General features: G+C 39.1%; 1 protein-coding gene across 1 annotated transcript; it reads right to left on the bottom strand.

The window, feature by feature from the left end:
• Positions 1-214: 214 nt before the first annotated feature.
• On the bottom strand, positions 215-2042 carry LOC128583810 (eukaryotic translation initiation factor 3 subunit L-like). The gene is given in 3 exon segments (XM_053588407.1): positions 215-1233; positions 1236-1653; positions 1725-2042. Coding segments are annotated over 3 exon segments (1407 nt in total). The 5' UTR covers positions 1803-2042; the 3' UTR covers positions 215-322.
• Positions 2043-18355: the final 16313 nt, after the last annotated feature.

Here is an 18355-nt window from a genome sequence, read left to right as displayed (position 1 = left end):
ATGTGAGAAAATACTGCAGATGAGATGGCAGTATTCAAGTGATTACTTAAAAGATAACCTTTGATAAGAATTGTGAATGTTGGGTTCACACGGAAGTTTTCTAGTAGCACCTTTTACTATACCAATATTTTTTTGGTCTACTTACCTGCTGGCTAACTTTATTATTATTATTATTATTTTAAATATCTTAGTCCTTTATTTGAATAGATTTCAACTCAGTTGACAGGCTGATGGCTGATCTAGGTACAGATTTCATGGTGCAAAAACACTTCCAATCTATAATATTAGAACAGATTCCTGATAAACATGGGCGTGAATGTCCTCAGGGTCTTTGTCCCATCTTCTTTAGGGTTCGATTAAGCTCCTCAAATTTGTGAATTTGGCGGATAAAGAAATCCCCATAGCGTCTGGCAACTTTGGTGTCTGCAATGTGGATCATGTCCTTATCAATGTAGAAGTCAACTTCGGAGGCCGACTGAAACTCGCCATCCAGGGCAGAGATACCACTGGTCCACACTAAGTTCTTCATCTTGTGTTTGAAGACAAGAAACTGGATCCGGAACTCCTGCTCTGTGAGGTCTAGGAAGCCAGCTAGCTTGGCCACCGGCATGGTGGTATAGAGCTTGAGGAAGCTGCAGATGGTTGAGAGCTGGGCCTGCTGCTGCACTTCATCAGCAAACACCTTCAGCTGCTGCTGGAAGGGCTCTTTGTGGTAGTTCGGATGCACATTGTCATAGTTGGGCACTACAGGTGACAGGAACTTGGGGCAGGAGTAGCTGAAAAGTTCCTCATAAACCTGTGGGTCACCTTTCTGCATGCGTAGCATCTTGTCCCCATACTTCTCCCGCAGCTGGAGGTGAATGCTCTCATCGAACCACATGGGGTACATAGTGAGGGCAATGGCCAGCAGTGCATGCATCTGCTCATTCTGCTTATTAATCATCTCATACTTATACGTGGTCCTCTGGAACATACTCTTGGTCCTTTGGATGTAGAGGAGGATGTTGGCAAAGACCCGGATGGCATCCTGGTAGCGATGCATCATCAAATACGCAAAACCAACATAATAGTATGTGGTAATTTGGCACTCTGGTACACGGGAATACATGCTCTTCTTGTTCAGTTCAATATTCTCCAACACTTTGATGGCTTGGTACTAATCCCCCAACAAGGAGTGCAGGCGCAGAAGCCCCACCAGGCTGAAGTAACCAAGCATCTTGTAGAGGGAGTGCGTCCATACTCCCCAGCCACACTCTCAGGGTCACCTCCACTTGTGTATACCTCCAACTGGCGGTTGATGTTGGATTTGTCTACTAAGGAATGGAGGACATTGAGGACACTGTGCACATTCCAGATTTTGGGATTGGAACGAAGGAAGTCAATCTCCTCCTCTGACTTCTTGGCAGTCTTACAGCGGTACTGACTAAAGGACTGAAACTGGTAGATGAACTCATTGATGATATCCCAGAGCCACTGATTGGGTAGTTCAAGGGGAGCAGGACCATCAGCATTAAGAATGTAGTCGAAGAGATTGCAGTAGTTGTAGTAAGATTCAAACCTCTGCTCCAAGGAGGGCCCCCCACTGACTTTGGCATATATGTGCCTGTAGTATAATTCTTTGTATAAAATCAGGAAGACAGCATCATTACCGACCTGTGGAGCGATGGCTTCAGCCTCAGGCCAAGGTGTATTCTTGAAGAATCTTTCAGTCAGCTTAGTCCAGCTGTTCTCATAGATGTCCTGGATCTCGTATACCTTCTGGTCAATGACATCACTGGAGACACGACTGGCCTGTAGCTCATACACTTTCTGATCAATCAAATCCGAGACAGTTTTGTGGAAATACTGAATGAAGTTTTTGATCACTTCCGGGATCACCTGATAGGTCTGCTGTTCATACTGATGTTCATAAGCAAGGTCCTGCTTTGGATCTCCTGTGTGCATATCATAGTCGCCAGGGTAGGCATATGGGTCATAAGCCGCCTCAGAATCATAGTCATCAGCTGGATAGGATATGGCTGCAGCGCTCGGGAACACCACCGGAAAGCAACTTTATTTTATTTATTTATTTTTTGAGACAGAGTCTCACTATGTCACAAAGTGCATTGGACTCACAGCTCACAGAAACCTTAAACTCTTGGGTTTAAGGGATTGTCTTGCCTCAGCCTCCCAAGTGGCTGGGACTACAGGTGCCTGCAACAAAGCCCGACTATTTTTATTGTTGTAGTTGTCATTGTTGTTTGGCAGGCCTGGGCTGGGTTCAAATCCGCCAGCCCTGGTTCACGTGGCCAGCACCCTAACAGCTGAGCTACAGCCACCAAGCCTAAGTAATTTTAAATTAATCAAAAGATAAAAAAAGAAACACTTTACCAAATTTGATGTTTATATTTGAAAGTGTGCTTGAACATTAAACTGCACGTTCTTGGGTGGTCGACAAAGAACTGAAAGATACACCACCAAGGAACAGCAAACACTGAAATAGATGAGGGCGGGAATAAGCCCCTGGCAGGACTGCTCACTGTTATAAGAGCCACCACCTCCCCCAGGATAAAGTACAGACAAAAGCATTGGTTGTCACCCTACTGGGCTACTGACCACTTGCCTTCTCAGAGGCACCCTTTGAGACACATTGTGGGGGGATTAAGTGGTGGTAATCCAGGCCAGAGTCTCTCAATTGGAACCTCTCTTCTGAGCAGACAGGACAACCAGGGTGAAACAGAAGAAGCTGTACACTACTTAAGACACTCAAGGTTTGTTGAAAGATAAAGAAAAGCTCTACAAAGTTAAGACAAAGATCAACTGTAGAGGGGTGGAGGAAATGGCTCGACACCTCCTGTACCTATTTTTAGCTCCTATTGTAACATACTTACTTCACATCTTTATTACTTCATGTGGGGGTGGTCATGGCTAGCGCCATCTGACCAGTGGTTCCACCTGCTGGTCTCCATTCTTAGGTAAGTTTCTTCTATGTCGAAATATCAATTTTCTCTTGCTTGCCAGCTCTAAATCTTGTCCAGTAAAATTTTTAAACTATTTGTTTCTGTCAGGGCTGCTTCCTGCTTTTTATTTCAGAGATCCCCTTCATAATGAAGCAACAAAACATAATGGCCCGTCAGACTGCCATAACATGTGCAGTGGGGAAAATTAACTCATCCCCTTTCCCCTATAATTAGGGGGAAAATTGGGTAATTAGAATTTGGGCATGGCAAAACGTATTGTCATTTAATGTAGGATTCTTTGTCATGTAACCCAGGGCAAGAAGAATCAAATATTGTCAGTATAATAAGGCCATGGTGTTGGTTAGTATGAATTTATCATGTGGATTTGAGGGTGAAAATTAATCCTATGGTGACCGAATATGTTCATGGGTGTCCAACCTGTGGCCCATGGATGGCATGCAGATTATTTGAGGTCTGTTTTGCTTATCTGTAGTGTCATATATTGGGAAAATTATGCACGGGCCTTTTTTATTCATCAACTTTTGTCAGTAAATGTGTATTTGATTTAATGTGTGGTCCAAGACACATTTAATGTGTGGCCCAAGACACATCTTTTTCCAATGGGGGGCAGAAAGGGAAAAACTTGGATAGCCCTGGCAGATTCTTCAAGAGAATGATGTAGGCCCAGAGTAGACGATCCTGTCTCTCCTGCTGTGCTCCTCTACCCTACCCCAGGGCAGAACTAACAGAATCCACCCTTGTCCTCTACAGAGCAGTAGTATCTGAGCACCAAGGCAACCGCAGGGCATTAAACACTGGGGGCTGTGGAGTCTCAGGAATTGGAGGGAACTGGCAGTGGTTAAGATTTAACTATCTGTCTGGGGAGTTGTTGTAGATCCCAGGGCAGAAACTCAGTGGTTGTGTAACAGGGATACCAGAGGAGGAAAGGGTTAAAGGAAGAAGGCAGTGGAGAGGAGGGAGCAGGGGGAGAATTAGTAAAGAAGGGTCTACTGAGACCCTAACCCCCACCCTGACATCAGGCCCTTCTGTGAGGTGTTTTCCTCTGAGTGGGGGTTAGAAGCAGTAGGCACCCAAGTGGCACTCCAGCATACCCCTGGCTGTCAACAAATGGCTGCAGGAATGTCCCTACTATGAGTCACAAGACCACAAAGGCCATCTCCATCAGTGGGTTACAGCCCAGCAAGGGAAGAGAAAGGCTAGTGTGCCTGACATTGCTCTCCCTAGGGCATAATTCAAACTGGTACTGGAAGGGGCCCACCTCAATGATGGGAGCCCATCCTGACCGCTTCTCACAGAGATACTGCCCACGGTACTCACGCAGTCATCAGAGCCATAGAGACAAGGATGGGAGGCAGCCCTTCTGACCTCTGGTTTTGCTTAGGCTATTTTGACACAGGAGACATTTGATGTTGCCATTATGATGCAGCTGTTTGGAAGCTCACAATCAAAGTGGCTACGTCTAAGTGTAAGATTTTGCCTTTTATTATATAACAATGTACACAGTAGACTTCTTATACTCTCACCCTGCATTACAGCCAAATTCAAACATAGGGGATAGGCTAGGAGTGGAGAAAAAGTATTGTTTTCTTAAGATAAATTGTGGGTCTCTGATTCCATCCTTGACCCACTCATCTTTCTTCATTGACTCCTCCAGATGAGCCATGGAGTGTGGCTTGGACAGCTTCCCTTAGAATGTTCCGTGCAGCATATTACATGCATTAGAAAAACACAGTACTGTGTAAGGATTGTGTACTGCTTGTGCAGGGGGAGAACTGAGGGAGTGCAGTTCAGAGGCGTTAAGGGCGTGGCTAACAATTATTTCTCCACTACCCCATTTCTTTGCATCCCTAGCTATGCATCTAAACTTTTAGATTATTTTAACTTGGATTAAAGAGCATACTAGGTCATGTGCTTTACATTGAGACTCATCAGGAAGGAGAGACAGAATGTTTCACAGTCAAAGGTACTGACCCATTCCCTCTGCTGTCCACTGTAGGCTTCCTGACATCAAAGCACACCTTACTCCACATACTTCTGGAGAAAAGAAGGAAAGAAAAGAAAAAAATACTTCCTCCCTACATAACTCAACTATTTATTCATACAACTGAGAGTATACTTGTCCCTTCCCAGAGGTAGACAGGCCATGTTTCACACATTACGGCTACATTTCCACATACAACTCAGTTGAGCTCTGCACGATTCACATCAGTGTGCTGAAGTTTATACTCTGTAACGTGCAGTTACCCACCACTAACATGCTCTGTAAAATTGTGAATCCCATTGCCTCTCCCCCCCTGGTAAAAGGAGGTCATTGACCAGAAGAAATACTAAGTATTTTATGGGATGCCATAATGGTGAATGAGCCATTCAGTAAGACCATGGGTAGCCTTGCTGGCTTATGCATAGGAGGAAGGAACAGCAAAGCCAGGTCCAGAATAAATGTCCATTATAGCGATTTTAAATTGCCACCCCTTTCATGAAAGAGGGGATCCAGTGTAATCAATCTGCTACCAGGTCAGTCTTGGGCTCTTTGGGAATACTAGTGTCGCTTTTCATATTTTTGTAATTGCACCTTAGATTTAAATTCCCAGGAACCTAGGGTGGATTCTGTGCTGAGCTGCTGGTCAGGGATGGAGGTTTAAGGTGATCATGACCAACAGAAACAAAAAGTATGATTAACAAATAAAAGAATAAATAGGGATGTGGGCAGGCAAAAAACAGGTACTCACCACTTACTGCAACTTTGGGGCTAACCCCCAGCCTCCCACATCACATGCTGATTTGCATGCATTTTGATTTTTAAATGTCTCATCCCATATAAAGAAATATACTTATGTACAACCAAGAACACATTGATTATTGTATGTAGTTACAAGTTCAGGCTCCCTGGGTGAACTCCAGCCCTTTTCCAGTTTGACCTGTGATTCAGCCTTGATATTCTGAAAACTAAAACTTGATTCTTTTTTTTTTTTTTTTTTTTTTTTGTGAAAGAGTGTCTCACTTTTCACACTTGGTAGAGGGCTGCAACATCAAAGCTCACAGCAACCTCAAACTCTTGGGCTCAAGTAATCCTCTTGCCTCAGTTTTTCATTTTTAGTAGAGACAGGGTCTCACTCTTGCTCAGGCTGGTCTTGAACTCGTGAGCTCAAGCAATCCACCTGCCTTGACCTCCTACAGTGCTAGGTTGTGTAGAAGAGTCGTCTATAGTGATATGTGTGATTCAAAATTATTACTTTCCATTACCAAATGAATATTCTATGATTAATCCAAAATTTTTAATTGAAAGACATTGGGATTTTTCTATTTTTGGTTACAAATAATACAGTAGTAAACATTTTGGTGTGTGTCTCTGTTCACACATACAAGAGTTTTTCTTTTCTTTCTTTCTTTCTTTTTTTTTTAGAGACAAGAGTCTTACTTTGTCACTCTCGGTAGAGTGCAGTGGCATCACAGCTCACAGCAATCTCCAACTCCTGGGTTTAGGTGATTCTCTTGCCTTAGCCTCCTAAGTAGCTGGGACTACAGGTGGCTGCCACAACACCCGACTATTTTTTTGTTGTGGTTTGGTTGGGGTCGGGTTTGAACCCACCACCCTTGGTACATGGGTCCAGTGCCCTACCCACTAAGCCACAGGTGCCACTCCATACAAGAGTTTTTCTAAGGGATGTACCTAGGAGAGGAATAGCTAAGTTAGAGTATGTGCATATCTAACTTGTTCTATTGTTAAATTAATTTCCACTTGATATTACTATCAATTGTGTATGAGAATTTTATTTCCTGACCTCCCGAACAATACTTGCTATTATTGGATTTTACTTATGGGATTTAAATACTTTTGCATAGCTGATGCGTATGATAAGGTACCACATTTGTTTTTATTTTCCTCTCTTTGATGTCCAGCTTATGTGGCAGGTATTTTTATTAACCCCATTTTATAAGTGTGGAATCTAAGGTTTAGGAAATAATTGTCCAAGTCATTAAAGTTAGTTGGAGACTGGAAGTCAGGACGGGTTGTGGAGCAATCTAACCCCACAGCTCACACTGTTAATTCTCTTGCTTATTAGCTTAAGCTTCACTGTTAGGCCAGGATGTGTTCTTAAAATGAAGACACAGGGCAGGGAGTGGTAGTTTTCATTCTTCATTCTTCTAGCAGTCTGCTTTCCGTAAGTTTTGTCTGAACTGCTTCCCATTCATCTTTTAAATCCTTTGCTTTCTCCCATCTTTCCTCTCCTTCCTACCATACCCATATCTTATTTTATTTTATTATTTATTTATTTTGAGACAGAGTTTCACTATGTTGCCCTTGGTAGAGTATCATGGCATCACCGCTCACAGCAACCTCCAACTCTTGGGCTTAAGCAATTCTCTTGCCTCAGCCTCCCAAGTAGCTGGGACTACAAGCGCCCACCACAATGCCCAGCTGTTTTTTTTTTTTTTTTTTTTTGGTTGTAGTTGTCATTGTTGTTTGGCAGGCCAAAGTTGGACTCGAACCTGCCAGCTCTGGTGTATGTGGCTGGCGCCCTAGCCACTGAGCTATAGGTGCTGAGCCATCTCCATATTTTAAAAAGTGATTTTTACCTGGGTTATACTGAATAGCTATTCATAGGATTGAGAAAATTAAATAGGCACAATAATCCTCGAGATACAGCTTATTTTTTTACATTATATGTGAAAAAGTACAAATCTATCTATATCAAGGTTGAAATAGAAAGAAAGAAAGTGTAATGCATTTGCATGTGTGTAATTTAGAAATGACTTGTTAGTAAAAATTCCCTCTGGAGCAGCTGCTTCTGATACAGAACACTTGTCTCTTATAATTAAAACAAAATTTCAACTTCCTTAGAAACTTAAATTATGAAGCAAATTTATAATTAACAATAAAATCGTGAATGGAGAGTTGCCCCACCATTCATTCCTGCATTAATTTCTCTTTTATGTTTTTCTTGGCAAGTTCTATTCTTAACTCAGTAAGAATTACCACCTAAGCAGGTAATGTGAGAAATATGGCTGCAAAACAAAATCACAAGCTCAGGATGCATTCTTTCTATTTGAAGGGCAACGGAGCAAATTAGATTCTGTTACAAAGCACCAAGTTCAGCAAATTTCTAGGCCTTGGGGTTTGTTAGAAAGAAGATACAGAAGTTGAATCAACATTTTTGTTTGGAATGTTAAAGTTTTTGTCTTCATTGTGTGGTTTTTTTTTTTTTAGACAGAGTCTCACTTTGTCACCCTTGGTAGAGTGTGGCGTCACAGCTCACGACAGCCTCCAGCTCTTGGGCTTAGCCGATTCTCTTGCCTCAGCCTCCCAAGTAGCTGGGACTATAGGCACCCACCACAATGCCCAGGGCCAGGTTTGAACCCACCACCCTAGTTATATGGGGCCAGTGCCCTACTCACTGAGCCACAGGCACCGCCCCGTGTGGTTCTTTTTCTTATCGAAATAGAAACTTTTCTCTCTGTGCCCATGCAGCCTCTCTGTTTCCTGGGACACTTTGCCTTCCATGAAGAAGCCTTTGGTTTATATGTTTGACACTGTCAACAGGGCCTTGACTTCTTCCTCTTTGACTCCTCACAGAAATTTAGCAGCATGGGCAGCACATAGTAGGTCCACAATATATGATTAATGAATCCAGTTGAACTGAATTCAGTTAAGTAATAAATCCTGGTTTCTAATTCTGACTATGTCTGAGAATGAAGCACACATTATGAGCATTGTTATGATTACAGAAAATCCCTTAATCACCAAAGCCCAAGATTCTGTAATAAAACTCTGTTAATAAAATTAAAATGTCCTATGTGGGATATTGGCAGTGAGATTATGGTATAGATTAGCAGGTAATCAATCAAAGCAATTCCATCTCCTGAAGTACACCTGAATAAGTGGGGATGATGTCTAATCCCTGGATAGGTAGATTCAATCTTATAAAAACTTTATTCTCTTTAAATTAATGTTTATAGGAATTTTAGTGGAAAGAGGAGATTGAAAATATCATTCTAAAATTACTCTGGAATGCAGGAATTCACCAAGAAATTCTAAAATATTAGTAAGAAGTGAAGACTTGCCAGACAAGGTATTAACACATAGAATATAGTTATTAAAACCTAGTGGCACTGGTGCAGGTATAGATTATGTCATTTAGCCATTCGCTCTTTGATAGACATTTGGATTGTTTCCAGTTTCGGCTATTGTGAATGCAGCTTCTATGAATATTCTTATCCAATTCTTTGTGTGGACAAAGAATCAAGCAAATACCTAAGAATACAACTCTGAGTCTTATGGTAAGGGTAGTTTTAACCTTGTAAGAGAGTGTCACATTGTTTTCCAAAGTAGTGCACAATTTTGCATTTCCACTACCAATGAATGGAATTTTAGTTGCTCTACATTTTCTCTAGTATTTGGTGTAGCCACTGCTTTTACTTTTAGCTGTTCTTTTGGGAGTATAGTGAATCTCAGAGTAGTTTTAATTTGTATTTGTCTGATAACTAATAACACTAAGCATATTTTCATGAGCTTATTGGCCATTTGTGCATCTTCTGTTGTGAATAGTACTTAAAATCTTTTGCCCAATTTCTGCTTGACTTGTCTTCTTACAAATGAGTTTAAGAGTTCTTTACATATTATGGATATAAATGTTTTGTCAGATATGTATGTGCTAATTTTTTTTTTCTCCTAGTCTGGTTTACTGCTTTGTTTTCTTAATCTTGTTTTTAGAGAAGCAGGTTTTTAAAATTTTCCAATTAATATGAGGGTCAGACAATTAGGTTACATTGTTTGCGTTTGTGAGGTAGAGTACAAGTAGTTGTGGCTGTGCTCCTCACACAGGATGTGTTCCATATACCCTTACATTTTGCCTGTTAGGTGAGAGCACACCAATCCTCTTCTCCCTTTTCCCAACACTTGAGTTTAATTGTGTTTTTCTCTTAGGTGGGCATGTATTAGATTGTCTACTGGCTTCATTTTAGTATTGAGTACATTGGATATTTGCTTTTCCATTCTTGTGATACTTTACTAAACAGAGTGTTCTCAATCTCCATCTAGGTTAATACAAAAGGTGTAAAGTCTCCATCTTTTTATGGCTGAATAGTATTCCATGGCATACATATACCACAGTTTATTAATCCATTCACGTGCTGAGGGGCACTTGGGTTGATTCCACATCTTGGCAATTGTAAATTGAGCTGTGGTAAACATTGTAGTGCAAATGTCCTTATGGTAAAATGATTTTATTTTTCTTCTGGGTAGACAGATAACCTAGTTATTGGATTGCAGGATCAAATGGAAGGTCTACTTTTAGCTCTTTGAAGATTCTCCATACTTCTTTTCAAAGAGGCTGCATTAGTTTGCAATCCTACCAGTAGTGTAAAAGTCTTCCCTTTTCTCCACACCCTCACCAGCATCTGAAAAGCAGACATTTTTAATTTTGATGAAGCCTATTTTGCTAATTTTAAATGTTTCATGATTTATTTTTGTCCTACATAAGAATTTCTGCTTGTATCAAAAGTGTAAAATTTTCTGCTATGTTTTATTCTAGAACATTTATAATTTTTGCTTTATGTTTAGGTCTTCTGTGATATAAACATATAAAGCTATAAACCTCCCTCTGATTTGTGTTTTAGCCTTATCCCTCAAGTTTTGACATGTACTATCATTAGTTTTCCATTTGAAATAATTTATTTTTGTGTGATTTCTTCTTTGACTTGTGTGTTATTAAGAAATAGGTTGTACTTTGGTCAAAATTAAGTACAATCATCTTCTTAATAAGTACATTACTTAAACATTAATTTTTAATTCAACTTGTTAATATGTTGTTTAGGATATTACATCCTCATTTATAAGTGAAATATGTTTGTAATTTCCCCTTTATTATAATATGTTTTTTCCAATTTTAATATCAGGTGTATCCAGATTAAGTAGAATGATTTTGAAGTATTTCTTCTTTTTCTATTGTCTATAAGATTTGGAATGATCTGTTTGTTTAAATTATCTTTTATTTTTATTTATAAATATTAGTTGTCTATTTTTTGAGATTTTGGGAAAAAAAAATAAGTAGAAGTTAACTGATGACTCCATACTGAACCTAAGAGTCAAAGCATTCTATAATACACATACTCTTATTTGACAATGTGAATGTTACTTTCTTTGCATTATTATTATTATTGCTCAATAAAATTAAAACAAATAAGTAGGTTGTTTAATTTCTAAATATACAGGAATTTTCTTTCATTTTCTTTTTATTTTTTTGCATTTTTTGACTGGGGCTGGGTTTGAACCTGCCACCTCCGGCATATGGGGCCAGTGCCCTACCCCTTTGAGCCACAGGCGCTGCCCACGGGAATTTTCTTATACTTTTATGTTACTGATTTCTAATTAAATTATCTATCTTGTGATCAGAAAACATATTCTATATGATTTTAATCACTTTTAAATGTGAAATTTATGGTGCAGCAAATAGGCTATTTTGGTGAATGTTCTGAATGCACTCAAAAAGAGTGTTTAATTTTTTTTTAGTAGTACATTCTATATATAAACCAATTAGGTAAAGTTAATTGGTTGTGTTTTTCAAGTCTTCTATATCTGTACTTATTTTTTTGTATACTTGTTTTATTACTGAAATAAAACTGTTGAAGCATCCTATTGTATTTATGTATCTGCCTATTTTTTTCTTTCACATCTGTCAGTTTTTTCTTTAGGTATTTTGAATGTCTGTTACAAGGTGCATGCACATTTATGACTTTTTGATAAATTTATCCCTTTATCATTATGAAATTTTCTTCCTATTCCTGGTAATATTCCTTATTCTGAACACCACTTTGTCTGATGTTGATATAGACACTCAAGTTTGTGAGTGTCACTCGTTTTTTGTGGTTTACTAATTGTGGTTTACAATTAGTGTTTGCATGGTATGACTTATCCTTTTACTTTTTTTTATCCTTTTACTTTTATTTTATCTGTAATCCACTTCTTGTCATTCACTCTGATAATCTCTGCCTTTTAACGAAAATGATCAGACCATTAATATTTAATGTGATTGTTGACATGGTTGAACTTAAGATTACTGTTTTGTCACCTGCTTTTTAGTTGTCTCAGCTGTTTTTTGTTCCTTTTTTTCCTCTTTGCCTTTTTTGGGATTAGTTGAGCATTTAATAATATTTCAGTTTATTGCCACTATTACTTACAGTGATACTTAAGTTTTTGTCTTTGTTTTTTTTTAGAGATTATTCTTGAGTTTTGAATATGCCTCATTTGCTTATCACTTTCTACTGAGGGTGACAGGGTTTTCTGTCCTTTCCCCAGTGAATAAAGGCCTTTCTTTCACAGGAGAGAAGCTGAGTGGGTTCTGTGCCTTTCTCATTCTATTGAAGGAGTTCCTTCTCTTCTCCAACCCTGCCCCAAATCTTTCTTATGAGCACCCAATAGGGGTATGTGGTGTACAATATGATATTTTGAAATATGTGTACATTGTGGAATGGCTAAATTGAGGTAATTAGCATATGCATTATCTCACATACTTTTTGTGGTGGGAACACAAAATCTATTCTCTCAGCAATTAAGTATGTGATACACTGTTATTGACTATGGCATGATATCATACAATAAACCTCTTGAACTCATTCTTCCTTACTGGAATTTTGGATTCTTTGAGCAATGTCTCTGCAAATCCTCACCCCTCCACATCCACAGCCCCTAGTAACAGCTACTCTACTTTCTGCTTCTGTTAGCTCAGCTTTTTAAGATTATAACTATAAGTGAAATAATGTAGTATTTGTCGGTCTGTGCCTGATTCATTTCACTTAGCATCATATCTTCCAGGTTCATTCATGTTGTCTCAAATGACAGGACTTTCTTCTTTTAAAGGCTAAATAGTATTTTGTAGTGTATATATACCACATTTTCTTTGTCCATTTACTGTTGATAAATACCTAGGTGGATTCCATATCTTGGCTATTGTAAATAATACTGCAGTGAACATGGGAGTGCAGATACCTCCTCAACATACTGATTTCATTTCTTTTAGAGTAATACTCAGCAGTGGGATTGCTAGATCATATAGCAGTTCTATTTTTAATTTGAGGAAGCTCCATATTGTTTGACATAATGGCTGTATTAATTTATATTCCCATGAACAACCTCACTGATTTTTTAATTATAGGATTTTTTTGTTCCTTTTTTCTGCTTTTTCCTCTTTTTTTCCAGAGTTCTTTTCATTGTGAATCTTTTTTGTGTTTTGCATTAGAGTTTTCTCACATGTCTAATAATCAATGGTCACCACTTGTATTTAAGAATAAAGTCCTAAAATGTAGAATAGAAATTCTACATGTTGAATGGAAATTCTGAATGCTTATTAAGTACCTCAGATTGTGTGTTTGATAGGTAGTCAATGCTATCCTGTAAGGGGAAGCTTAAATATCCATATCTACAGGTCTTTCTTCTTAGGCTAGTTTCTTCAAAGAGGAATTCTTCATTTTCTTGCTGGGGCTGACATAAGACTAACATTAATACTCTGAGAGCTCAGGGTTTAATTTACATATTTGCCTTTTTCAATAAGCCACCTCATCACTGTACTCAGGTGTATCTAGACTTTCTCAGGTCAGAGTCTTTCTGGATCAGTTTCCTAATCTTCTGGTCACTGGTCTTCTACTCTTCTTCATATCCTATTTAAATGGGCTGGTGGAGTTCAATGAAGTCCTATCTGTTCCTTATAAAGATTGTCTATCAATCCCCTGGCTTTCAGTCCAACCTAGACTCTTGAACTCAGTTGATGACACAGGTTTATTCAATTCTTCAGAATTTTCAAAGTTCTGTAACTTATCAAGTTTTTGACATGTAATTAGCTTACTTCTTATTGGATTTTGCCTGATAGAGTCAAAGGTTTCATTTTTGTCTGATCTACTAGGCTATTTCTGATTTATTTCTTTTCAGTTTTTAGATTTTGTTGACATCTCTCATATGCTGTCACTATTTCACTTTTTTTGATTTATAATTTAAAAACCCTTTTCCCTTCATTTTAGTGGGTTTTCAGAAGATAACAGAGAAAAAAAAACAAGTATATTCAATCCAGCAAGTTTACTAACAAATTTATGTATGCTATTTTAAATTAAGAAAAAAACTTGAAATAAAAAGAAGCAATGCTAATTGCTATTGTAATTAGATAATAAAGTTATCTAATTTTTGTAAGAGATAATAAAGTTAATTTGTTTGATGATTAATTCAATTTAGAAAATAAAATGTGTTGTTATTAATAGTAAAGTTATGAGGAAAAATGGGCGTAAATGCTTAGTTATTATTTGTTTTATATTAAATTTTCTCTTTACTTGGCTATTTTTTTCATAGGCTACTAGGAGGGAAACACGATTTAAAGGATTTTAATGACAACAAAAATTTTTATAATACTAAGAGAAAAATTCAGACCATAAATTTGTAAATACTGCTTGATCACAAATATGTAAATCTTGAGTTTCAGCATCAAAAGGTGGTTCTTTGCCACAGACTTGGGGATCAAAAGAGGAAAAAAAGATGGTTCTTCATTTTCCCTCTGTACTCTAATAAAAGTGATTATTATAAATATCCTTTATTTTCTCATTGTTGTCATCAGAGTGCTCTGATGTTTACTTTACCACTGGTCAGTTTGAGTCCATGAAATGGTAAGAAATAACTCTAATGGGAGCAGGAAAAAAGGACTAGAAAGACTAGATATCACTGAAAACTCTGGGCTCTGAGACAGACAAGCAGCTTTTAAAGTGGTCTTGGGCCAGGCTCAGTGATTTGAGTCTTACCTGCAGATAGTTGTCCTATACTCAGAACTGGCCCAGGATGTCTTGCACTTCACAGAAACTGTTGCAAAGAGAATTTGTGAAACCTGCCTGTGGAGATTTTTTGAGATCAGTGGAATAAGCAGTTTGGCAGGGTCTAGGCACCAAGCGGGTAATCAGCCAAACACCAAGAACCATTTAAGCTGGGAAATAGGTTTAAGCCTGGAACCTCTTATGGCGCCACCTGGTGTCCAGAAAGTATATTGCAACATAAAGATATTCCTATTAAAGTTGATCCCTATGGCATGTATAGAGTCGTTATGTTTTTATATAGATATAAAAATAATTTTGTTACCTTTTTTCTCTCTTTGCTAATTATTTTTGCTTTCTTTATTCTTTCTTGTAGGAATTATCATTAAAAATTTTTAAATTATTATTATTTTATTATTTTTTTCTCTGCTTCCCCCCACCCCCCCTTTTTTTTTTGCTTTTAGACAGAGCCTCACTATGTCACCCACAGTGGGGTGCTGTGCCATTGCAGCTCACACCAACCTCTAGCTCTCTTGGGCTGAGCGGTTCTCTTGCCTCAACCTCCCAGGTGGCTGGGGCTGCAGGTGCCCTCCACAGTACCCGGCTGTTTTTTGGTTGTGGTTGTCATTGTTGTTTGGTGAGCCCTGGGCCGGGTTCAAGCCCACCAGCTCTGGTGTGTGTGGCTGGTGCCCTGGTTGCTAGGCTATGGATGCCGAGCCCTCCCCTTCCTCTTATGGTTGCTGAGAGTGCTTACATCAGGTTATTCAATTTTTTTTTTTGTTTGTTTTTTGTTTTTGTTTTTGATTGTATGTTTGTGTGTCTGTCCATGTGTTTGTTTGTTTGTTTTGTTTGTTCATTTGTTCATTTTGTTTCAATGTGCCTTGTGTTCTGCTAAATCCTTGGGTTGGCTATTTTCCCTAACTCAAATTTTTACATTCAAAAGAGCAAAGGGGAGTGAGGGATGATAGCCAACTGAAGCCAGCTTTCAACAGAAGCTCCTGTCCAGAGGGAGAGATAACGGCCAGAAAGAACCCAACAAAGCTGAAGGGTGGGAGCCAAGCTGAGAGAAGAGATTGATAATTGCATATCTTCCCTGCCAAGGCTAGCTGCGACTCTAAGGAAACAAATTTCAGGTACAGAACCCATCCAAACAGGATGCATGTCCTTCCTCTGCTCCAAGAGAGTTGCTTGCTTGCTGTGGGATCTCTACTAGTGAGTAGTGAACTGAGGTCCTCTTCTCTCACCCCATGGGAGCAAGTTGCTGGAAGCTGGGACTCCTTCTCCAGAGAGTCCCTGCTGTGGCCTGGACATTATTTTGTCTGGCATGAAGGTTGAACAAATATTTTCCTTGCCACTTTGAGCTCCCAGTCCACCCTTCCCCTGGGCCTGGTGGTCTAGCAGCCCAACTCCTGCAGAGACCAGAATGTTCATGGTTCTTTGTTAAGACTGGGCATTGCATGGTCTGAGATAGCACAGCTATGCTGTAACTGTGAATCTGGTAACAGTGCAGAAAGACACAGGGGGGAAGGTGTCTGGCTTGGCCCTGAGAAAGTGCAACTCAGCAGCAGGTGGAGGCTTGGGTCTCCGCATGATAGGTGGAGGCTCAGGAACTGGTGAGGCACGGGAACCTGAGTGGAGATATCTGGGGCTACCAGTGCCTGGGTGTGACGGAGGTGCAAGGTGGGGAAAGAGGTACCAGTCTCCCTGGACTATTTTGCTGGGCAGACCTTTCCGACTCCACAGAGCACTGGAGTGAGTTACACTTGAGCTGCCAGTGGACCCCTGCTACCTAGATGCTGAAGACCTTTTGAACTCTCCCACCTGATCGGTGTTTGATCAGTACAATTGGTTTGGAACTCTTGACTTGGGCTGATCACCTGGGGACCCACCAAGGTTGTACCCTGGTTGTATTGTTGTGGGAGTGTGGGATTCTCCTCTTCCAGTTGTCTCCTGTGGGAGGGCGGGGTATCTTAGTTGCTCATATATCTCCACAGCTGAGATTTCAGCCCAAAGCCACTGATTCACTAGGATTGGACAGAGACTAGCTGAATACAGGTTAGAGTCATCTAGCCCCATCACACCAAGCAGGTCCCCAGAGTTTCAGGCTGTAATACTGAATGGGATCTTTGTAAAGCTCTATGGAAAAAGCCGCATTTACCAGTCCCAGTTCTTTGGTAAAGGGCTGATTACTTACAACTCCAAGAGAAATGGAATGAAAGAAAATTCACATAGCCCTGGAGAAAGATAATGACAAGGCAGGAGGTCCTCTAGAATGCCCCCCACCTCAGCAGTTCCTGCTCAACAGTCCCCCCTACCTCAATAGTTCCTGTTCATTTGTTGCTTTTGACAACAACAACTGGGAGATCTTAGTTTTCCTCCCAGTTTTCTAGGTCACAATCAATAACAAATTCTTATGTGGCAATAGGATATATTGAGATTAACATTAACAAAGTTCAATATGGTAATAGGATGTGTTGAGATTAACGGGACTAGGCAACATGTTTTTCTGTCCTCAGCATTTTCACTGACATGGCAGAAGCCATGATAGAAAGAAATGATTGTGTAACATGGTTGGTGCTAAGAAGAAAGAGCCACTGTGTGCTTATTAGTTCCACCTGAACGTGATCGTTATGGGCCAGAAAGAAGTGTTTGGGAAAGGGAGCTGGAAGCAATATTTTTGATGATGTATTATTTTATAATGCATAGTGAAGTGGAAATGAATAACTTAGTAGAGATCTGTTTTTTTTTTTCCAATCATAGGGGTTATTTCAATAAATCAGGGGATGAACAACATTTCAAAACATGTTTGGTCAATAGCTTTTTCTTGAAATTCAAGAACACTTGCCTAGTAGATGTTAGCCATATGATTACTAAATTTAGTGGCATATTCTTTTAATAGAAATATTTGTTACCCAAGAGACCAGGTATATTCCTGATATCTTAAATAGGGCATTTTTTATTTTATCTACTGCTATACTAATCTCATCTAAAGAAATAGTAGGCAGTGATTAAGATGCCAGTATCACAACCACATTGACTCAAAGAATATCATCATTTTATTAGAGAATAGAGATTTTTGGATTGTGCATAATGCTAATATGTATATTTTTCTTATAGAGGCAAAGATTTTTTAAAATTGTATTAATAAAGTAGAGTGTTTTGAGCTGCTCTTGCTATGAAAGAAGAGGTATGATGCACAAAGTCAGGTCAGGGGAGGGTTGTACCTGCTTACAAGGGTCATTCTTTGAAAAACTCCTAGGCTTTTTATACTTTTATATTATGACATGCTAACATTTAATACCTATTGTAGTTATTTAACCTAATCATTGTACCAACGATATAATTGATCTTTCTCCTGGAGGAGGAACATAGAATAATAATGCCCTAATTTTGAATGTCTCTATTCTATAATGATAGGCTGTCATTTTCTATAATTTACCAGAGATTATGAACAATGTGTGTAGGCTGAGTGTAGTTGCTTGGTAACCACCTTTGAAAACTTTCTTAAATGTAATTGCTTCTCTGCCAGGGAAACATTGATTTAACAAATTTGCATTGAACTACTCTCTAAGCAACTCAACATACTAAATACCCCTGTGCTTTTTATTTCAAAT

Source organism: Nycticebus coucang, chromosome 1 (assembly GCF_027406575.1).
Source record: "Nycticebus coucang isolate mNycCou1 chromosome 1, mNycCou1.pri, whole genome shotgun sequence".
Lineage (NCBI taxonomy): Eukaryota > Metazoa > Chordata > Mammalia > Primates > Lorisidae > Nycticebus > Nycticebus coucang.
The sequence above is the reverse complement of the archived record's forward strand: the minus strand, read 5'-3'. Positions and strand labels throughout refer to the sequence as shown.